General features: G+C 38.4%; 1 protein-coding gene across 1 annotated transcript in view; it reads right to left on the reverse strand.

Moving 5' to 3' along the window:
- Positions 1–20,720, reverse strand: part of COL4A3 (collagen type IV alpha 3 chain) — a 102,862-nt gene extending 82,142 nt beyond the window's left edge. The window contains exon 1 of the mRNA XM_069474076.1: positions 20,472–20,720. Within this exon, the coding sequence (XP_069330177.1) occupies positions 20,472–20,720 (249 nt within the window). The remainder of the gene's footprint in view (positions 1–20,471) is intronic.
- Positions 20,721–24,780: the final 4,060 nt, after the last annotated feature.

The raw sequence follows: 24,780 nt of genomic DNA on the forward strand, positions 1-24,780 counted from the left end.
TACGTCTTCCTGCACCTACTACCCAGCCTTGGAGATAGCACACTCCCACTACAGTTGAAGTGCCCTGTGCTGTCTCTGAATCGTCAGTTAAGTTTGTTACATAAAATTGCCTTATTCCTGAGAAATTGAGCAAGAAGCACTTTGTGCCCCTCTGATTCATTAATGGAAGAATAGTTGTGGAAATTGAAATGTTGGTAAGACCCAGTCTTCAGCAAGTACAGGAAATCAGAAGGAGAAGCTACCAAGAAAATGCACATCCCAGGGAATGTGCAGAAGTCTTGGGGCAGAATGTGGATTTCCCACAGATCTGAGATGGTATTCAAGGAATTTCAAGTAGTTTTCAACCTTAAAGGACAGGATACCCCTAGATAGCAGTGGGGTTACAATCGCAAATAGACAAGGCTCAATAAATATTGACTATATGAAAAAATAGTTTATAGGGTGCTAAATAATCTATGATGTAGGTCATAGGTGTAAATTATTTAACCATATAAAATCTACAACTATTATCAAAGCAATAAAAGAAAATTAAAAATAAAACTGGGGAAATGTCAAGAAGAATAAAGTGCTTCATGGCCCTGAAAACAGACTATGGAGAGAGAGCGTGTAAATATAATGAGGAGAGCTGGAGGGAGACGTCATACAAAAATAAATAAGAGAAAGTAAGCTATGTCTCTGGAAAAACAAACATTTGGATATTTTAGACATTTTGATGATTGACTGAATTTTTCTTCTCATCCACATGACTAATACCAAGTAAATAAAATCTTAGAAGCAGGTAGACAAGAAAGCCAGGGGAGAATTATCCAAAGCCCTTAGGATTGGCACTGAGAAAAACAATCTACCAGCTGGCACAGTGTAGCATTATAAATAGGAAGGGCTCTAAGGGAAGAGCAAGAGCAAGGGCTTGAAAGCGCAGTAAGTGGAAAAGGCAAAAACGAGGTAGAAGGAGTGAATCAGAGGACAGAGATTTCGTTCTATGCTATTTTACTACAGGTCCAAAGATGAGACATTCTGCACAATGGTAACATCTGTTTTGTAGGAATACAGAAGGATATTAAAAAAGAATTTTCATTAATTCTGAATTTTAGAACTGAAAATACAAGTAGTAAAATGTAAAATAATTTTAGAAAGCGATGCAATTGAAATTTACGTCGCTAGATTTCCAAACTGTAAGCATCAGATGTCTTCTGGAGCTATCTAAGATGATCATATTTTCACCTTAATATTTGCTTTGCTTTTCTCTTAAGATTAATCATATTTTTCTTATTGTTGCTAACATAGAGTTTGATTGTTCAAGTTGGATCAACAGAGCGGGCATCGAAATAGCTTGCTTCACTGTTAGTTTTGGAAGGAAGACTACAGAAACAACAACAAAAGTGCATTTAAATTAGTTTTCTTAAGACAGAGATGGGATCAGTATCATATCCTAATAAAAAAGGCAGTATTTTTACACGACATCTTTTCAAATGTGCAGTTGTCTTTGGAAAACCTTAAAAGGGGATTTAGCTAGTAAGGCAAATTCAAAATAATTATATAGAAGTGTAGACCTGTAAAATGGTGCAGCTGTCCTTTAATTAGGGTTTGGCAGCCAGGGCAGCTTCTGAGAGCCACTCTGTTGTGGGCTGTGCTATAGTCAGTACAAGTGCTAATATGCAGTCAGATTCAGGTATTTCAAAGGTTATATTAACTCTTGGAGTCTGAATGTGTATTTCAATGGATGAGTGTGGCTATTTCAGCCAGGCTGAGAGTGTCTTCTGCTCTCGAGCAAGCACAATCTTGTTTGCAGAAACATTCTGTGCAATAGAACAAGCCAAACCACGAATGTCCAAAATGATGCTTGACTTTAAGGCCTCCAAATTTTATTACTTTATCTCCAAAGAAAAATATTCAGGTCCCATTGCAGACTATGGTCATTACGGATTCTACATGAGCACATTTTTCTTGAACAATTATCTTTACTATTGAATTCAGTTGCTGAAACCACAAATTTCATTTCTGAATCTTCATATGATACATAAGTGCTAGATGGCATACTGATAATTTTCACAATTTGCAGCTTACCTGGAAAAAGGGAGCGAGATAAACAATCCACCATGATGTAGCCATGGTAGAGCAAGCACTTTTTTTTTTTTTTATGTTCTATATCAGCTTTTTCTATAGCCCAAGTTTATAAACTGTGGCTACTGGCACAAATACCCAAATAAAACAGGACTACAGACAGGAAAATATTATGGCCAAAATCAAGATGAGCTATTGCAAACGTTTAAAACCAGCAAATATCCCTTTGTAATGAGCACACACTGCTGCTTGGTAAATAATATGCTTAACAGTTGCTTGCTTACAAAAGGAGTAAGGCAGTTCTGGTCCATGTACACAGGTAAGTTCACTAAACCATATACAATTGTTAAATAGGAATCTCATTTGGATCCAGGATTTGGGGAAACATGAGATATCCTACGGAAGTGCAGTTTCTAGTTAACTGAAGTTTACCACTGAAAGTGTCCAAACTTAGACCATCTGTCATTGTATTACATGCTCCTTTGCTTTGTAAATAGACTGACAGTGACATAATCCTCCTTTTCTAAACAGTGTTGCTGTCACTGTGAACACTTTTGTGCCCTAATGGGATTCCTGTCACGTAAGTGATGCTTAAGAAATATTTTTTGAGTGATGCTATTGCATGTACAGAGATATTTGCATCCATATAATTTGATTACAGGATGGTATATGGTGTTGGTTGTTAAATATGCATATGCTTTTTTTTTTTTTTTTGGAGGGAGGCTCTTTTTGTAGCATTCTATCTTCCCTTTTTTCTACTGTTGGTTTCTTGCTGATAGCTGTCCATACCTCTTCTGTATTTCTTTTTCTTTTCTTTTTTTTTTTTTTTTGAGACAGAGTCTCACTCTCAGGCTGGAGTGCAGTGGCATCATCATGGCTCACAACAACCTCAAACATCTGAGCTCAAGAGATTCTCTTGCCTCAGCTCCAAAGTAGCTTGGACTATAGGAGCACACCACTATGCCCAGCTAATTTTTCTATTTTTTTGTAGAAACGGGGTCTCGCTCTTGCTCAGGCTAGTCTTGAACTCCTGACCTCAAGCAGTCCTCTCGCCTCAGCCTCCCAGAGTGCTAGGATTCCAGGTGTGAGCCTTTGCGACCGGCCCCCCTTCTATATTTCTAATTGTTTCATATGTGCTACTGATTAAGAAAACAGGCACATACATTATGGCATATCATTACAGTAGACTACTATGGCAACACATAAAAAGCTGAGGCAGATTTATATGATCGCATATTTGTAAGAAATATATGTATACACATGGAAATTCTGGAAGTATATACATAGAATGGTTAAAGATGGTTACTTTGGGGGTGGGATTATGACTTCTATGGGTATTTGACCTTATTTTTTTGATTTATTTAAAAAATTTTGAACATACATTATTTTATAATTAGGAAAAAACAATAACTTTTTCATATTTTTAAGAAAAGAAATGATGATGATGAAAGAATGGTAGGCTGCTGACCTATTTATAAAAATGCAAAATAAAAATGCATTACTGAGAAAAGTTGATGTTTTAGGTTTAGTTTATGTCACTTACTCATTTTTATCCTACATTCTAAGCCAACTAAACAAATCCAATATAAGTTTCAGACATTTGAGAATGAGCCAGTCTGAAGGCAAACATTTTCAGGTACACTTTTCATTTCTGTGGAGTTAGTAAATAGTTCCCGTGGTAGCCTTTAGGTAATGATGTGATAAGAAAGTTCTTGAACCAGACACCCAGACTACAGAGCCCTAGGAGTTTATAAGAAGGCTCCTTAGAGTATGGGACACAAAACAAATGAGAAGGAGGGTAACAATATTTAGCTGACTGTATTTCAAAGGAATGGGTAGCAATTCTCAAGTTCTCCACATACAAATCTTTGAAATACTTTTCACTTTATGTAGCCAGTGCCTATAATTCATACTGAACAAGTATTTAAACAATGGATAGCCAGCTGTATGCCTAGAGATAGCATTAGGATTGTGAAGTGTTTTAATAGGCTCTGGCTTAAGGGATAAAAAATGAAAAAAAGATACACCTCTATAGTGATTTGGATTTCAAGCATGAAATAGAGAAAAGGTCATGACGTTGAGTTTTCATGAAAATGCAACTTCATTTAACGCATTTAAGAGGCAAATGATGCATGTCTAAATCAGAGAATATGCAAATGACAAAATCCACATCAAAGAAGACTTCTCTAGGAGAAAACTGGAAAAATTAATGGCATGTCTGATATATTCACAGTTATTTTTAGGTTTGAAGAAGTTTTTTGAGATAGGATCTTGCTCTGTTGCCAGGGCTAGAGTGTAGTGGCATCAGCATAGCTCACTGCAACCTCAAACTCCTGGGCTCAAGTGATCCTCCTGCTACAGCCTCCCAAGTAGTTGAGACTACATACAGGTGCCTGCCACCATGCCCGGCTAATTTTTCTCATGTCTCACTATGTTGCTTAGGCTGGTCTCAAACTCCTGGCCTCAAGTGATCCTCCTGCCTTGGACTCCCAAAGTGCTAGGATTACAGGAGTGAGCCATGACACCCAGCCCCTTTTAATCTTTAAATGGAGAAGATGTACCCCATATATATTAATAACCCTGTTTTCCCAGAGTGCATATTTAAGGGACTCTTCACAGACATTGCATTTTATCAGATTACTAAGAATTCTCACGTCAGTTACCATTCTTAATTTTGTGATTTGGTACCAAAGAGTCCCTGAGGCATTACAGACTTCTCAATATGTGGAGGATAAAATGAAGCAGGCTCCAATATTTACTCAAGCCATCTTTAGAACTGAATACATACAAACGCAGTGTTAGTTTCTTTCTAGAAGAAAGAACTAGAAAGAACAACTCTCTGGTTGTTCCTAATACGCAATAGAATCATTGTTATATTGGGGCTCTAACATTATTTTCATATGCCTTTTATCACCCAAAAGGCAGAAACAAGAATTTACATCTTTTACTTGTGGTTTGGAGCCTGGATCAAAAACTACAGTCTGCAGGGGAAATCTAATTCACTCACATGTCTTTGTATGACCCTGGAGCTAAGAATGGTTTTACCTCGCTAGATGGAAAAACAATATTGAATATTGGTCTTTACAGGAAAACAGTTGCTGGAGGAATTGAGGAAGTTGCCTCTTGTCCCACAAAGTCTAAGACACTTACTATCTGACTCTCCAGAAAAAGTCTGTCGACCCCTAGTATAGGATATAAAGAATTGGAACTGGATGGACAGCAAAGAGGCTTGAGTCACTATTCAGACTGTGTGACCTTGGGCTAATTAAGTACCCTCTCTGGATCTCCACACTCATGCATGTGGTCTCTTCTAATTTAATTCTAGTTTTTGTTTTAGCCTATACTTAAGCTATTTAAGAAATCCTAAGAAACTTAATTTCTACTGCACCTAAAAATAGCACCATGACCTTGATTTGCTTTGGAGGAAGCCAAGTTGGAGCAGGATGAAAGGAAGTAAACATGGTGTTTACAAGTTCCTAAATGTCAAACCAAAAAGTTTGACCAAAACCAGTTTGTTTATGAATGGTCAAGGCTAGTCTGATTGAGTCGAGAACCACATCTAGTGCAAGGGTCTTGAGTTTTACTTTAACAGGTTTATCGTCTCCAATCAGACAATAAAGGCCATGTTGTGTCTTGACTTTGAAACCTCCCAACAACTTTCATGAAATCCTGGATGTTCACCCTACACTATGGCCTCAGAGTGACAGCTAAGAATGTTCTTTTTGCAGTAAGACAAAGGCGATAATAATATGCACTGGGGATAACCAAGAGCCACAAAAAAATGTAATGCACCATTATAACATGTGTATGGAAGTATAATGGGCCCACAATATCAAAGCATACCTGAGGTTAAGGACTGGAAGGAAGCTTGCCATTCTAGATGTCAGCACTTGCTATATAAAACTATAGTAATCAAGACACTGTGGTGTTGGCATAGAGATGGGCAAATATTCCAATGGAGCAGCACTGAGAAGCTAGGGATAGACATTCCATGTATGGAAACCTTATCTATGGCAGAGCCAGCACTACAGATCCCTGGGAAAGGACGGATTGTTCAATAAATTGGCCCAAGTCAGCTCGTCATCCATATAGAAAACAACGCAAAGTTTCTCCCATTCATACTTGTAAAAGATCAATGACAAACGGACTGAGGACGCAAATGGAAAGGGCAAAATTTTTACACTTTTAGTGTAAAATTTAAGAGGGTATCCTTATGACCTTGAGGTAGGCAAAGATATCATAAACAAGATGCAAAAACATAAAGTAAAAGGTTGATAAATTATACTATCTCCTCCAGGGTGTCTCTGAGGCTTTCTCCTGACCACAGAAGTGGTGACGTAGTATAAGAACGCAGTGTAAGGCCTTTGTAGTAGTTAGGAGTCTTGGGTTTGAATCTCTGCTCCACTACTTTTTAGCTGAGCAGACACACCTATGAGTTTCAGTTTCTTCATCTGGAAAATGAGTTGAGGATAAAGAGTACAGCCTTATGGGTTGGTATGTGGCTTAGCTGAGATGACTTGCAAAACAGCATACTTTTGTGGAAATGGCAAAATGTCAGTGATTGTCATCATTATTATTATCCTGTGATCAAGCCACAAGCTTCTCAAACCTTGATGTACATACAAACAAACCATGGACATCGTTAAAATGCAGATTTTGACTCAGTAGGTCTGGGGCGGAGCCTGGGAGTCTGCATTTCTGACAAGTTCCCAGTTGATCCAAGTTCCCATGGTATGAGTCCATGGACACAGTGTAAAGAATCTAGCCATGGATGTAATAGTGAAAATTCATGAAACTCTTAAGAGAGAATTTTGAACTTAGATTTCAAATAATATTTGTTGAGTTGTATACTTGCAAGAGTTTTAAGCACTGTGGGAAGAAATATAGTACTATCTTTGATAAATGTTTTTGAAGTAATTTACTTGTTTCTGTGTTATTTTAAATTTTAATTGGCAATAATTTCAGTTATAAATAAATATTGTCAAGAAAATGTACATGTCTGGGGTGATTTACAACTATGAAAATAATTTCCAATATACAATATTATAGGTCATTATATTTATCCAATATAAAACATATTAGTAATTCCATAGCTATGACATACAATAAAATCATTATATGTCCCAGGGCATTGAAGACAAATTCTCTCATGATATAAGGAAATACCATAATGGTTGGGCTTTGCAGAGATTACCAATCTAGAACAATAGACTCTTATTGATCTTTATTTTACTTTTTAAAACTGATTTTTTTGGCTGGGCACAGTGGCTCATGCCTGTAATCCTAGCACTCTGAGAGGCCGAGATGGGAAGATTGCTTGAGCTCAGGGCTTCAAGACCAGCCTGCGCAAGGGTGAGAACCCATCTCTACTAAAAACAGAAAAATTATTCCGGTGTGGCAGTGTGTGTCTGTAGTTCCCAGCTACTCGGGAGGCTGAGGCAGCAGAATCACTTGAGCCCAGGAGATTGAGGTTGCAGTGAGCTATGATGATGCCACTGCACTCTAACTGGGTAACAGAGCAAGACTTTGTCTCAGAAAAAATTGATCTTTTTTAATTGACAAAAATCATATATACAGTATTTGTCATGTACAGTATGGTGCTTTGAAATATGTATACATTATAAAATGGCTAAATTGAGCTAAATAACATATGCATACCTCACATCATTTTTTGTAATCTTTATCTTTAATATGTAGGTAAGGTTATTTAGAACTGTGAAATAAAAGAAAATATATTAGTCCTTTGAATTTCAGGATAGCATGTGGAGGTACGCTATTTCTTCTGTAAAGCAACCAAATTTACATTTCTGTCTTTTATTTGGAATATAATTGAATGTTTCCATAATTTTCACTTACACATTATAAAAAATGAACCAAAAGGACATTTGAATCATGTTTTCCATTACTGCTGTTGCACCTGTACTCAGCGTGATGCACTGTGTATACATCCATGCACACGACCAGTCATTAGTCTAATGCGTTGGAAATACTGAAAACTTGTTTGATTTTGAAGATTTGTGACTATGTGTACATGCACATTCACAAACACATTTGACATTACAAGTTTTTGCTCTGAGTATCCAGACATACAGTAAAGGAACATTCTAGGTCTTCTTGATTAAATACAGAAGATACACATGAACAGCTTAAGAGATAAAGTGTGGTTGTGGGAAATCTGGGGATAGAATTTGAAAATCCCTGGCTACCAAGTCCTGTGTCCAGCAAGGCATTTGTTGGGTAATAGGATTAAGCTAAGAAGGAGGCATTCAGAAGGAAAATGCCAACAAGGAATTCTGTTAGCCTGTTTTTAGAATCCCCCAATTTCTGTATCTTTTGAGCCCTCATTTGCATGGGTCCCTTCATGGATGGTGGAGCCGAACCCTGGTATCTCCAGAAACATGAAGTAATGCTTGTGAGCGTCACTGGCAGGATTATTGTAAAGGAGAAGGGGGAAGTATAAACAAAGAAGAAAAAAAATGAGAACATAAGATGGAGAGAGAGAAAAAGATAGAAGGAAGAGAAGAAAAGAGAGCAATAGAGGTAGTACTAAAAGTAATAACTTACATTTATTTATCAAGTACTCATGTGACAGGCATTGTTCTAGGTACACTGTTTCTCATAACTCATTTAATCCTTACAGCATATTACAGATGAGAAAACTGAGGCTCAGAGAGACTAAGTAATTTTCTTAAAGTCACCCAGCTAATAAGTGATGGATCTTGGATTCTTGGATTTAAATCCAGGTAGCTTAGATCTACTGTGAACTATCAAGATGCCACTCAATATTAGGGCTGTAAATTGAATGGAAGCTCCAAACTGCCACGGTTCTTATTATTTTTTCCACTCCTGCATCCTCAGGTTCTATTTAGACTGAATGTTAGTCAATGAATATTTATTAGGCTCTGCTACTGGTCTAGATGCGGGGGATCTAGCAACGAACATTGGACAAAATTCCCATGCTTAAGAGGCTTATGTTTTAGGAGAATGTGCTTGATATGTGGTAAATATTTGTAGAATATTGTTGCTGAAAATAAAATGAACTAGGAGATGAAAATTGACTTTGCTCCTGTAGTATGTCACTTAAAAAAATACCAGCATACCAGCATTATTAGTTCACTACAGACAGCAAACTTTGGGCGCCAAAGAAAGAGAGCCATAGTTACAGAAGTTAGCGCTTCGAGAATCTCATACAGTAGGAAATGGTAACATGTGATGGAAAGGATAGAATGAAACATGAAACAAGACATTGAGAACAGCCACAAGGAAACTATAGACAAGTATAAATTACACAGTTCTATGCACACAGGTGAACAACATACTACAGGCAAGTTGGAACTGGTAGTGCCCTAGTATTGACACCTCACAATGTCACAACAGATTTGAAACAGCAAGTGCCAATGGACCTTTATTTAATAGTATATAAGAACAACAATAATTCTGGAAAGGAATTCTGCACATGGATTTTTGCTAACCAACCTTGAAATCAAACTGCTAAATAGGGCTTAGTGCACTGGCAAATCATTTGAAGTCTTTTTTACCAGCATTCAGGTTAATGGTTAAAGAATGGTATTTAAAGTGTGCTATAGTTTCCATTCAGCACTTTAGTTAATAATACATCATTCCACTGTGTGTGAAAAATAGGTCAAAACAAATAATGGCAAACTAGACCAATGCTTCATTTGGGATTAGGAGGTGCTTATGACAAAATAAATCTGGCTATTCATTTCCAATAGACAAAGGTAATTAATTTTAATAGGAGAAACACATATAATTGGAATGCTTGAGTCCCGTAACTGGTTTTATTCTATCATTTTTTTTAAATTTCAGAATATTATGGAGGTACAAATGTTTTGGTTACGTATTTGCTTTTGTGCATTTTGAGTCAAAGTTATATGTATGTCCATCACCAAGATAGTGTGCATTGTACCCATTAGGTGTGAATTTACCCATAAATCTCTCATTCCATTCCATTCAGAATCTTCTCTGTTTTACAGCTGAAAAGGATTTGGTGGTTTCTGATTGGTGTCTGCAGTAACATCAGGTGTTTCTCAGATTTTAGAATGAGGTATTTGTATCTCTAAACCCACAAACCCACACCTTGAGTTTCACAGTCTATTGAAATCAAGGTCAACTGGAAACTAATACTCTGCTTCCCTTGTTCTTTCTGTGCCTTTAGACTTTAACTAAAACCATTTGGCTGAGAGGACAGCCCCAAATACAAGGTAAGCCTGGGTTGTGACAGATTTGCCTTTCAAACTAAAATACGTTGGGATGTTTGGATTTTGCTTTTTGATTCCACTTAACTATGTCAACTCCTATTAAACTACTGTTAAAATTTTACCAACAAAGGAATTTTTTTTTCCTCCGCAGTGGAAACTTTCATGTCCTAAAACTATTCATGAACTTGTAAATAAGAGCACTTTTCTCAAAGAAAATATTCTCTTGCTCTTTACACAGATGCTAAGTAAATAATGTTCAACTTTTACCTTCTTGGTTCTTTCTTCTTGGGCTGATCGGCTCTAAAAATGAGATTCATCAAGGTAACATCTCAATCTAATTAAAATAGATGTATTTGTTAAAGCAAAACTTTTTAAAGATATTCAAGGCACTTCGTTATTTTTTAGATTAAAATTAAATGTGAAAAATATAATTTCTAATCTAAACTAAATTTAAGGAGAACAATTCTTCCAAGTTTTTTGAGTATTTAAACATTTTCATAACAACATTTTGGGATAAATGCAAAGTAAAACCAAAGAAAAAATAAGCAGAGAGTTGAGGCGATTTGATGTTTGTAATCAAACAACGAATCAAAGGCTTTACTGTGAATTCACATCACATAACTCATGATAGAGACAAGTTTACAGGTACACATTACAGAGAACTAAGATGGCTGCTTTTAGAGTCTATGCATAAGTTTCCAGAATTTACAATTGAGACAAAAAACATTTTAGCCCTGCTTGTGCTGCCAAAGAGTTAGCTATGAATGGTTTTGTGAGTCTGAGCAGTTTTGTGAGCTCTAGCTTTAGTGCATACTAGAAACTTCCACCAGCATCTCCTTTATATTCTAAAATACAGCACCTGTTCAATCTACACGCATTCTTTAGACACCAACTCTGTGCAACATCTGTGCTTGGGATGAAGAAAAATCTCAGTGTGGGCTGGCCCAGGCAGAACAGAAGTGAGACGAGAACCAATAATTAAACAATCAAGAGGTAAAACCCTGTGTAGAACCAGCATTATTTGGGATGATGGGGAGGAGTGAGGTGCTTTGGGCTGCTAGCGTCCAGGAAGGACTTTGTCAATGCAGTGGGGCTTGAAGAATGTTCAAATGGAAAGTAACTGTAGATTAAAGAAAAAAGCCCCTGCTTAGAACTATATATACAAATATACATTATGTAAGGATACAAACTTTGTTTCTGTTCTTTCCTGTCAACTCACATCCAGATCACAAAAAGAAATATCTTAAGATGGTGGGGTGATAGACAGTTGGCCTCTGCCAGAATTTAGCTGTGTACACCTGGAAAGGTTTTAATTTCTCTGCTCTTCAGCTTTCTTAGATTGGGCAAGGCTATCTCTATGGTTTCTTCTACTTCTATAATAGCATTCTGTGATGAGTTCAAACCATGCATATGCCTGCAGAGTGTGGTACTTTCTAGGCTGTGAGTAAACATGTCATATAATTTATGAATTATTGTATAAAATACAAAGATAAGCACTTGTTAAACTTTTCTATTCTTTTAAAAAATCACTGAAGCCACGACCCATCCTTCAGATCAGTTTTCTAACATTTTTCCGTGCACACGAATTACCCAGGGAGCATGTTAAAAACACAAGCCCTTCTGAACTTCCCCTCCCTCCCACAACCTGTCCTCGTTCCAATTGGCTGAATGTGGGCGGGGCCGAAGACATGAATGTTTAATCTGGGCTGGGCCCAGGAATACGAATCTTTAAGAAGTTCTCGCAGGTGATTCTGATGTCTGTGGGACATCATTGAGGACAATTCAGGGACACTGAAGTAAGGGATTAATCCTGACCCGGGGTCATTTCTCCAGCTGAGGACTTTCAGGGACTTTAGGGAAATCTCAAATCAATCTCTTTGGAATGCTTCAGCTTAGAGATAAATCCCTTAGGTCTGTTTGATCCAGTCACAGGTGCAAGCTGAATGAGCCAAAATGTACTACAACAGGGCATTGATTACCTGGTTACATTTAAGTCTCTAAAATACTTCTTTTCTAGGATGATAGTATGCTGGGGCAAGAATTTCCAGAGGTAAAGATCTCCAAGTGGTATCAGTGGTGGAAACAACGCAATCCTGGGGTGGGGGTGGGGGTAGAACAGACAATGAAATTGGTAACTAGCTCTGCTATGAAACTATTGAATTTACAATTACACAGGTAAATCCTCCAGGGGAATGTGGAATTTTTCTCGGGATAAACATCTCATTCAGTGGCTCACTGCACTGCCACACTTACAATCTCCTCTCGATAGTCACGTGCTACTCTGCACCTAACCTGAATGTTTCATTCCTTCATTCAGTTTGCTCCTATTTTGTCTTTAGGAATGCAAACAGCTGTTTGCTCTCCACTGGAAAATAAATCAACAAACAGATGAAAATCTTTTATATACATGGGAAATATTAAAATATCTTGTCAGCTTTGTCATATTGTTTTCAAGCGTTGTAAGCACTATTTTGAGTCCTCTGTGAACATTCTTATACTTTTAGAGAGGGAGGTCCCCTGCCCAAGGTCACATCCCTGCTCTGGACCAGCCTGCATGCAATGATGGGATGATGGAGTGCTTGGGTTCTAAAGTCCTAGGCCCCCTGCCTTGATTCACGTGACTAGGTAGGCCATCTCGGTTTCGCCATTTCTAGTCCATTTACTTCCCTTTCCAGCCATCTTTCACTTCAGACTGCCACTGAGAGGCTCTTTCTAAGATGCAAATCTCTGTTAATTCCCTGATCAAACAAACACAGAAACAAAAACAAAAACAAAAAAACCTTCCCTGGCACCCCATTGCCTTTGATACAAAATTGAAATGCTTTTAAATTGCCAAAAAAAACCTTAAATAAATAAAAGAGGGGCTTTCAGAAATAAGGAATATCTCTTCCTCTCTTTACAGGCACTTCTCTCCCATCTTGTAAAACTTATCTCATTGAAACAGCTTTACAGCTAGTTTTCAAACTTTATTTACAACCATTACGGGAATTCCTTGAGGTTAGAAAATTTTTTTCCTTATTCATTGTCATATCTCCAGCACTAACACATGGCCTAGAGTGTTCATTAAATGAATACTTAAAAAAAAAAAATAATGAAGAAATTATTTGACATGATTGTCTAAGATGTAAAACTCATGTGCTTCATTTGAAGTGGTAACATAAATAACATATTTGTAACAATACGTTCAACTTTATTTGTGTCACTGAAACATAGTTTAGTACTTAATTGGCATGATGTTGTATGCTTTTCATAAATGATACATTATGTCTGAACTTTTAAACAAGCATCGTGACAATTTAAAAAATCAACTTTTGAGATTGAGAACCTAGTTCTAATCAGACTCTGATGGCCATTCACAAATCCAAACTTGGTTAAATCCTGATGCAGGAAACAAACATCTCAGCTCCAGACTCCGGTTTCAGTGCCACCAGTGGTTACAATAATGAATGTAGCTGCCTCCACTATCACTTACAGAAGATGACCCACATAGATAGCTAAGAACTGAATTAAATCTTTTCCAACCAAAAGAAAAACAGTCCTTAGAAAAATGAGACAACAAGTAGGTCCTCACTAATACTCAGGTAAGAGTCAAATAATGACCATTTCCAAGTGATTTGGCATTTTGACTGTTCTTCAACTCTATTTATTCACATTTATATGTGATTTTCACAACTTGCCGAGGGCGTGGGAGAGGCAATACATCTAAGGGGTCACCCCTAGGGTTCTAGAGCCAGACTGCTAGGCTAACATCCCAGTTCCACCAACCCTGAGACCACGCCGTACATTACTTCTCTGGCTGCCATTTCCTCATTAGTAAAATGAGATTATCGTTGTAATCTACCTCATGAGAATGCTAGTGGCATTCTAATTAATACACATGAAATTGTTACCACTGTGCCTGGCCCAGAGTAGGTGGGCTCAGCAAGTATTAACTAACATGATTGTCGTCCTGTTTCCACTTTTCTAAGGGGTATGTGTGTGCGCATGTGTGTGTGTGTGTGTGTGTGTGTGTGTTGTGAGAAATGACTGGAAGTTTCCCCAAATGCTTTCTAGTAACTTTAGGGATAAGGTTATGTTTTTCTCTTTTGACCTAAACATGATCAATTTTATAAACAAAAGTGTTAAATAACTTTGCATTTCTGAAATGGTACTACTTGGTCTTGGTGACTTATTCTTTTATTAAGATACAGTCATATATATGCCAATGAAGATATATTCAGAAATGCGTTGTTAGGCAATTTTGTCATTGTGTGAATATCACAGAGTGTACTTACACAAACCTAGATGTACAGCTTACTGCATACCTAGGCTATACGGTGTAGCCTATTGCTCCTAGGCTACAAACCTGTATAGCATGTTACTGTACTGAATACTGTAGGCAATTATAGCACAATGGTAAGTGTTTATAGATCTAAAAAGAAAAGACACAGTAAAAATATGGCATAAAAGATAAAAAATGGTGCATATATATAGGGCACTTATCATGAATGGAGCTCGCGGGACTGAAGTTGCTCTGGGTGAGTCAGTGAGTGGTGAGTGAATGTGAAGGCCTAGGGCATTATTGTACACTACTGTAAACTTCTTAAACACTGTACACATAGGCTACACTAAATTTATTTAAAAAAATTCTTTCTTCAATAATAAATTTGGCTTACTGTAACTTTTTTGCTTTATAAACTTTTTAATTTTTTAACTTTATGATTCTTTTGTAATAACAGTTTAAAACACATTGTACAGCTGTACAAAAATATTTTCTTTCTTTATATCCCCATTCTATAAGCTTTTTTCTATTTTTTAAATTTTTTATTATTATTGTTTCTAATTTGATTGCATTGTAAATTGATTTTGAGTCTTTCATTACACAAATTTACCTAATCTGTAGAATTCCTTCATATTTCTTTATGGTCAAACTATAGTCAATTTTTATAAATATTCAGTGAGCACTGGAAAAGAACATGTATCCTCATATGTAGGCGATAGACACATAGCAGGTAAAGCTTGTTATTTGCATCATTCACATCCTCTAAGCTAGTGTAACTCAAAGCACAGGTCTTGGTTTCTTACGTGTTTATGACAAGGTAAGCACAGAAATTAAGAGTAAGCATTTAGAAAGTTCAGAGCAATTTGACAGAGCAATTTTATGCTGATTGAGTCTAAAATAAAATATTTGGGCTTATATTTTGTATTTTTAATTCTATTTTCCTATAATTCTTTTTTTAATATATTTTACAAAAGTATTAGCCCATAATAGAATGGAAATTTAAAAAACAAAACAAAACTTCCTTTACTATAGAAAACTTGAGAAATACTGCTCCAAACTCTTATTTTGGTCAACTTAATTTGTCAAGGATTGTTTTTTCACTATTTACTCTCCTTACTCAGAGGACATAGTAAACCAGCCCTAACCTTCTCCACTACCACCACTACCATGAGCACTCACTGAGCAAAGTCCCAGGAAAAGGGACACTCGCAGAGATGGAGGACTGGGGGCACATGAGACTGTCTTGCAGTCTCTCTCCAGTGACTATTGCTGCTGGTTTTGAAGACTTTCAAAGTCCAGATACCAACCCTGTGACAAGCGACCATGTTTATTTATACTACATAATCTGATCCCACAATCAACTGAGATATAAAGAGGGGAGAGCAGAAATCTGAGGCCTGGGGTTAGTTTTCATCCTGCCCTGGTCAGGTTCTGGGGAAAAAATGAAATGAGCGAGTCAAATATGATAGTTTATGCCAAATCACATTTAACATTTCAAAGCATTATGCATGCATGAAGAAATTAAACAAAATGACCTGGGAGAAAGATAACAACCAGACATAAACTTAGCCCTTTTCACAATTCTATAACTGGGTTTGGACAAGCTGTTCAAAGTGAATTAGGCAGTCAGCATCTAGAGTAACAATGTTTTGGATTAATTTACCATCTGTTTTGTAAGTACATTTTGCATCTAAATGGTATAATGTAACTTAACATTTATACTCTGTGCTAAAAGTATGCCTTGCATTTCATCCTATAACCAGAGAGATAAAAATGAATACTTGAATTTAGACCAAATTCTTCCTTTTAAAATATTTGCTTTAGAGAATGAAGAAATTAAGTGTTATGCCTTCATAGTTAGAAAAATTTAAGCAAACACAAATTTCTTTTTTTCCTTCAATGATTTTTTTAAAAAACTCTTCATGACTCTCATTAGTCTGTTTTTGGCAAAGGCGCTGACCTTAAAGGAATTGCCAAATTTATTCCTAGGTCATTGGGTTTTGTAAGAGCATTTGTAATATTCTGCATTCTTACTATTATTAGTGTTTCAGAAATTAATTATGAAAAAAAAATCTTTATTTGTAGTCCTTGTAATTACCAAAATAAGAAAGCTGTTTTCCATTCAAAGTAACCTGAGATTTCACCAGAAGTTGTAAACACAATTGATTTCTGTAGAATTACATTGAAATCTCTTGAAGTTGAAGGCAATAGAGTAAAATTTTAGCTACATCTGTCTCCAAGATGAGTTCTTTGGCAGACGATGAAATCTGATAATTCTGATTTGCTGAGTCACTGCAATCTATCGCACCCTGTTGGCAAGTTCTTGGAATCCTCCATAGGAGGCATGGCCACCAGGGAGCTCCATCAGTGCATCTTGGATGGAGCCATTCAACATTTTTATACGGCTGATGCAGAGTGATTTTGTGGACTGCTTTACAAAACATTTCTTAGCTGAGTGTATTTCCTGCCCCTTCACCCACTTAAATTTTTTTTTGCATAATCTGAATTCAGAAAATGGATCTTTTGTATATATCAAGAGCCTTAAACTTTTGTATACTTCCACACAGGAATTCCATTTCTGGGAATGTGTACAAAGAATATAATTCTAAATCTGGAGAGGAGTGTCATATATAGACATGATCTTAGCAGCATAATTTATAACATTAATAATCAAAAATTTGAAATGCTCTAAATATTCAATAAGACCGAAATGTCCAATAAAGCGTGAATGTCCTAAATGTCCACTAAGAGCAAAGTGGTTGAGAAAGCCCAAATGTTAAAAATTGTTTAAATGATCATAATAAATAAATACTATTGATGTGGTCTGTTTTTGCAAGAGAAAGACATAAAATTATATATATAATACATTTATGCCTGTATTTTAAAAAATCCTATACATAATGAAAGTATTAGAGGAAAATACTAAAAACATTGATATTGTCCTTAAGTAATGAAGCTATCTATGATTGATTTTTTCGTCCTTTTAACTTTTTAGAAGTTTGCACATTTTCTTTAATTAGCACACATTACTTTTATAATTGAAAATCATCAATACATTTTAACTAGTAGTCATGCATCTCAAAGAATACACAAAGTCCCTCATCTGTTATATATTTTGAACAAAAATAATAACCCTGTATATATTTCTAGGTAATAGATGCGACACATTTATCTATTTATGCTTTTGTTTTAGACTGCAGAAGTATTTCTATCTCAGTTTTTTAAGGGATGGGTACAGACTGTCATGAGAAGCATCAGGTTATGTCCATGTTTTAAAAGGGCATCAAAATCTACAAAAGATGAGGTTCAAGGCCTGTTTGCACAGCCAGCAGGGAGAGTAAGAGGGTGTCACGGAGCAGGCAGGCCAGGCTGGCAATAAGGGAGAAGCATTGCTCTCTCGAGTTGCTTCCAGATCTTGAGGGATCTGCACGTGCCTTGATGCAATTAAGATGCAAAAGGAGAGTTGCTGAATGTAGGGGATATTTGCTGTTTTTGTTTTGTTTTTCCACTTGACATCCTTCTTCCTTCCTCTCGGTAGGAGCATATCCATCTGCCTGGTCACTGCAATTGCTTTGGAACAAGTGACTCCAAAATTTTTTCTGAGGATTTCTGGGAAATGAAATTTCCTGATTTTGGTGGGGAGAATTACTGGTGGGGATGGCTTCTCTTCATGGCAGATGTAACACAAATGCAGGAGTATATTGTTGAGACCATGAGGGAAAGCACTCTTAGGATGAAGCAGACATTGGATAAACCCAGTCTTGGATGATGTCACTGAAACACTGGATCCAGCCTCACCTGAAACCCTCATGATGTCTGAACTTTAAAGTCATGGGAGCAAATAAATTTTTTTATTGTTTACTCCATGTTGAATAGAGAGTTTTAGATTACTTAAAATTAACAGCCAGCAAATTAGAACTCTGGGGTATTTAATTCTTTCTTGAAAAAAAGGAATGCATACTAATATTGTAAAATAGACAAACTCTTTACTGATAGTAATTCGTAATCTCAGTATAGCACAAATCCCTACCTGAGTACAGTACTTTGATGCTAGATCTGGGAAGAAGCAGAGCCATCTATCATCACCACACCATGTCGATCAGACTGAAAGAACTCACTGGTCTGCCTGCTTCTCTCTACCTTCTTGGTCACTATCCTCCTTCAGACCACCTCCCCCTCTCACCTGGACCCCCACCACACCTCTGCTTCTCCCTGTTCTCCCTGCCACCTCTGTAGCTCACCTCTAGTCCATTCCCCACACTACAGCCAGGGTGCTCTTTCCTAAGCACAAATTGATCGTGTTTCTGCCCTGCTCAAGACCTTTCTGTGCCCCCACTCCTCTAAGGATCCAGTCCAAGCTCCTTAATATAACCCTGCATGCCGAAGCCCTGCCCGCCTCCCCAGCCTCCTTGCTCCTTCCTCCCCCAGTTCCGTAGCTCCAAACACTCTGGTCTTCTCTCTGGAACTCAAACAGGAAGCCCAGTCCAGCCTGGGCTGTTTTCTCTACCTGGAACATTCTCTCGTCCCATTCTTCCTGGCTGGCTTTCACTTCTCAGGATTTATCACCTCTGGAAAGGGTTTTCTGACACCCTTCTACGTGTTCCTTCGGCAGGCAGTTTCTACCACCACGTTACTGTCCTGTCGTAGGACATTGCAATTGCCTGTTTATTGGTCCCTAACTCTTACTAGACTGGAGGCTCTGTGAGGACAGGTCCGCCTTTCTCACTCTCATGTTTCCAGCTGTAACACAGCACCTGGCACATGATAAGTGCTCTTATAAATATTTGTTGAATGTGTTAATTAGAAAATTATTCATATGGCAAAGCCAACACATAATACCACATACATATCAATGCAAAAAATTATATTCTGCATACACATATGGGTGTCTAAATTAGAAAATTATTTCTTTAGTATTGTAGCACTTTTAAGTGAAAATGGTTCCAGTTTTAAACCAGTTAAAAACATTTCATTTGGGTTTTGATTCCATGAATCACAGAACCTGTGCCAATTTTCTAGGCTAACTGCTGTAACTCTGTTACGTGAGATGGAGTGGGGGAGAAGCGCTTTAAAAATAGCTGACCGGATATCCCTCTCAGTGGCGTGGGTTATGTAAAAGAATTTTGTGTTAAGCCAATGCCTCACAATGGACCGCTGAGCTTTGAAAAGGCTATTTGGGGTCCTTTTTCAGTGTTAAATATCTGCTTATAAATAGGATCAGGCTAAAAATCTCCTAGAGAAAAGGATACAATGTCCAAATAGTTATCACTTTCTAACTCTAGATACTTAAAAATTCCTATGTTAATACCGAAAGTGATTTTTGTTTTTTTTACAAAGTCCTTTAACAACTTAATAAAGAAGCCAGGATTCCTACGAAGAAGAGTAGCTAGATTTGGGCTTAACACAGTTTTCTCCTGGAGTAGAACAATCAGATAATATCTGGAGTTATTAACATTTACTTTAATTTTTAAAAAGGACTAATTTGGGGATATTATTTCTATAAACCTCATAAAAGCAAAGCCATAGATATTGTTGTTTGAGCGTTTATTGTGGACCACATCCTTGGGCACAGCTGACTGGATCAAGGTAGGTGAGACCACTGTGTTGTGACGTATCTTGACTCAAGGGCCCTATCGAAGCAAAGACGAAATGATTAGCTGGACCAATCCGATTCTCTCTGGAAATATGGGGACTTAGGTGCTTAGGAATGGGAGTGGAAGCCGACACAAGTAGGGAGAAGGCAGAGGACAGACACTCTGGCAGGAGGTGTGGATGAGCAGAAACCATGAGATGGAACACACACGGGGGGGGGGGGGGGGGGATGGGCGGGGCTTGGCTGTCTGGGGCAGGAATGGGAGAGGCAGAAATGTCTACTGGGTTGCCATAATTCCTGCTCTTGAATGGACAATGGGGTAATGAGGTGACTAAACCTGAATATTCCTAACATAACTTCCATTATCCATGAGATCTGCCTCAAGATCTAGATTCCTGTTTCTCCTACTGCTGAGTGTGTCGTCAGGAAACTTGATTTCATGAGATACTCGGTCTCTGCTTCTCCCCACCAGAGAAAGTTCATCCAGATATACATGTGCAAACCGGCATGCAGACCCTTTGGGTCCACACAGCTCTTGCAGGCTGCTGTACTTCTCTCCTGGTATGGCCACACTGTCAAAGCCCATTCTTACCGGCAGGCACTCCGGAGCTACCAGTCCCCTCGCAGTTAGAGCAGTGTGATCATCATCCCCCCACCCTCGCTCTCATCCTCCCTCCAGTGTTCTCAGTTGGCAGAAGATCCGATTTAGTAACTCGATAGTCAATATTGCTGGAATCTAGATTCATGAAGAAGATGGAAGATTACTCTGTTATCCTGAGTCAGGTGTTCTAAACTTTTAAAGGCAGCCTGTTGTCTTTTTTTTTTTTTTTTGAGACAGAGCCTCACTCTGTTTCCTGGGCTAGAGTACCATGGTGTCAGCCTAGCTCACAGCAACCTCAGACTCCTGGCTCAAGCAATTCTCCTGCCTTGGCCTCCCAGAACGCTAGGATTACAGGCATGAGCCACCATGCCCAGACCAACAGCAAGTTGTCTTGATCACAAGGACAGAAGCAAAGGATTGCCATGCACCTTCAGTTTTACCAGGTACACTAAAGACACTTAAGATATCTCTAATAAGTAAAGAGAACACCAAGGAGAGAAATTATTCCAGCTAACTAGTTTCTGAGTAGTTGTGAGAATTGAATGAGGTAAGGCACATCACATAACGAGAAGTCAAAGAAACCAAGACAAGTCAAACAACGTTATCTCTTTTGGTGGTGAGACTGATGATGACTGTCCAGCAATGATGATCATGATGACACCACTGTCTTGGCTGTCCTAGTGGGAATCGGGGGAGAATGTGATGCCACCCCCACTCACAAGGCTAGTGTTAATGGTGGTGTCGGTGCCTCTGCACTCCCAAGGCCAGGCTAGTGCAGGGGGCAGCTAATAGTGAGAGCCCCCCAAGGGGAGTTTGAATCTGGTTGATCCAAATTAGAGTTATAAAGTTCAGTCAGTCCTCCTCACAAGGAGGTTCTTCCTCTATGCTGACCTAAAAGGACCCTGAGTTTGGTATTATTAAGGGAGTAAATAGGCTCTACCATCTGTAGGTGTTAATAGGATTGGCATGCCATAGGGGAGAGGGTAGACCATCCATTTTGAGGGGTATTCTATCAAATGAAATGTTCTTGTTTTCCAACACAGCTAAGAATGTAAAAGGTTCTTATCATAGTCCTTCTGGGCTGCTATAACAAATTACCACAGACTAGGTAGCTTATAAACAACAGAAATTTATTTCTCACAGTTCTGGAAGCTGGGAAGTACAATATCAAGGCACTGGCAGATTCAGTGTCTGGTGAGGGCCTGCTTCCTGGTTCATAGATGGCGCCTTCTCACTGTGTGCTCACATGCTAGGAGAGCCGAAGGTGCACCCTTGGGACTATTTGGTGGGGGCACAAATCTTCTTCCTGAAACAACTACTCAGAAAATAGTCAGCTGGAATAATTCCTCTCCTTGATGTTGCCTTCACTTACTAGAGATTTCTCAGGTGTCTTTAGTACACCTGGTAAAATTGAAGGTGCATGGCAATCCTTTGCTTCTGTCCTTGTGATCAAGACAACTTGCTGTTGGTTTGGGCACGGTGGCTCATGCCTATAATCCTAGCGTTCTGGGAGGCAAGGCAGGAGAATTGCTTGAGCCAGGAGTCTGAGGTTGCTGTGAGCTAGGCCGACACTGTGGCACTCTAGCCCAGGAAACAGAGTGAGGCTCTGTCTCAAAAAAAAAAAAAAAAAAATTCTCACAATGCTATGAGAGAGGGTAGGACAGAAGCTTGAACATAGAGTAAAAATCAAACTAAATCAAATAACTTTCTGTTCACTCCTCCCTCCCACCGTCAGGAGAAAAAAACTTTAGAAATAGAAGGAGTAACTAGCACACAACCAGCCATTCTGGTTAAGAAATTACAGTCCACTCCTATTCTGCTAGGTTCTCCCTGCCCATCTCTGAGCAGACTCCCTGTAGGCGATACTGATCCCTTTAATATCTGTGAACTCTTCCAGCAGCCCACAGGTCTGGAATTCCAGGCCCTAGAGGGCAATGCCCAGAGAAAGGCAGGCATTCCATCTTCTCCTTCAGTCTGAGGCAGTGTTTCTACAAGAAAGTTCCAAGGACCATTTGTACCAGATTCAATTGGGATGTTACAAGTGCAGATTTCCAGGCCACGCCATAGACTTACTGAAACAGAATCCCTGGGGACTTTTCCTGGAAAATCTGTATTTTCAAATAAGCTCCCCCAAGGACTATCATATACATATATGTTTAAGAATCACTGGTCTAAGGCTTTTCTTCTGAATTTCAGTTCTCTTTTTACTTTGTCTCTGTTTATTGACAGGGAATATTCACTATCTTCTGCAGGGATCACAATTACTCATGGGGCAGGGCCTCATTCTCTGTTCTCAATAGGGCTGAATGCTTACAAAAGATTAAAGTAGCTACATGGTGATGGGAGTGGGGGAAAATGGGTGCACTATGTAACAAACTAAATGAGATACATACTGCCTTTATATTTGAAGATGAACACACCACCTTAAGCCTATATTTGGCATTGCTTTTCCAGTAGTAAGGACTGGTTTGCATTATATTCCAGAGCGAGAAAAACTTATAAGACCACTCTTTTTCTTGACTTTTTCAGTGTAAAGTCACCGAATCCCTATGGAGATTTTATCTGACCTTGGCACACTGGCTGGCAGCACCACACCTAGGAGCAGCCCTGCGTCAAAGCACCTCAAACCACCCATCCTTCATTTCATCAATAATCCACTAAACCTTGCCCTGAGCCAGAAACTTTTTATTTTTTACAATTTGTTTGACTGAATCTACTTTACAAAAAAAAAAAAAAAAACAAACCAAAAAACAAAGGAAATTCAGCCTAATGTCAAAAGGCCACTGAGGCAGCTATGCAAAGCGGGGGTCAAGAATGTGTATATAAGTTTAGAGAGAATTTTTCCAAAATGTGCCTAATAAAAAAAAAAAAGGTTGGTCTTTATATATACTTAAAATGCTTTATTTGGTTTATCTGGTTCTGGGTATATGTTCAAATTTTGTTGTTGTGTTTTATTAATTTGATGCATCACCATTTCTCATTTGAAGTTATTTAAAGCAGTTAAATAAATTACTGCTGGTGGAAAAGGAAAGGCAAGCTCAATAAAGTAAAAGGATATATATTCGTGCAAATAGACTTGCAAATAAATACAAAAATATAGTCGTGTAGCAAAAATATTAACTAGGTCCTTCTTAGTATAAAAAGTAAGGATCATAACTTCATGAAAAGCATTGAAGAGCAAGGCAGAGGCTGACACCAAGCTGGCACTCAAGGTCACCTCCGAAGGAGCTGCTATTTCACTCATTACCATTTCTTTTCTAAATTGATTGAGTCAATCTTGATTTCACCAAGGCTGACTCCCATATGCACACAAAGCTGAAAGTGCCTCACCATTTGGTGATAAGCAATAATTAGTTTGTAACTCCGTTCTCACATTCCCCAGTCCCTCATGGGCAACCAACAGCCGAGCTTCCTCACAAGGGTTCAGCCATGTGCACTTGCTGGTCTGAATTTGTTACTGCTGAGGGTACTTCTCTCCTCACTTGTTAACATAAGCGGCTTCTTGGCTGGAGTAGCAGGTTGCTGACCCACCAGTTCTGCTGGCCAGACTATTGTCTGGATTTCTGATACCTTGCCAGGGCTTTTAGGTGGCAAGCAACAGAAATGATCTAGGCTAACACAATGATACAAAAGGAATTTGTTGGAATGACATGGGGCAGCACACAGAAATTGAAGAAAAGTTAAATAAACAAGCCTCAGAAAGACCAGCCCCAGGGCTGTTGTGAGAATCAAGGTAGGAGAACTAACAGAAAGTTTTCTGCAGGGCACTGCTGTCAGGACGAATAAGCTCCCTGTGCTTTCAGTTGAAGATTCAAATTCCTGGAAGAGGGCACTTGCCTGGCTTGGCTTAGGTCCTGTGGCCAATCTGTTGACTAAGGGACTGACAAGCAAGGAGGGGAGTGTAGTTCCCTAAAGTAAAATTGATGTGCTACCACCAGAAGTAGGAAAGAATAATTGTCAGGGAAAAATAGCAGCTGTCCACAGCGCTCTGCTCTCTGGTGTCCTGGTTTCCATCTGCCTGCCTATTGGCCTTGGACGTGCTGTC

Source organism: Eulemur rufifrons, chromosome 1 (assembly GCF_041146395.1).
Source record: "Eulemur rufifrons isolate Redbay chromosome 1, OSU_ERuf_1, whole genome shotgun sequence".
Lineage (NCBI taxonomy): Eukaryota > Metazoa > Chordata > Mammalia > Primates > Lemuridae > Eulemur > Eulemur rufifrons.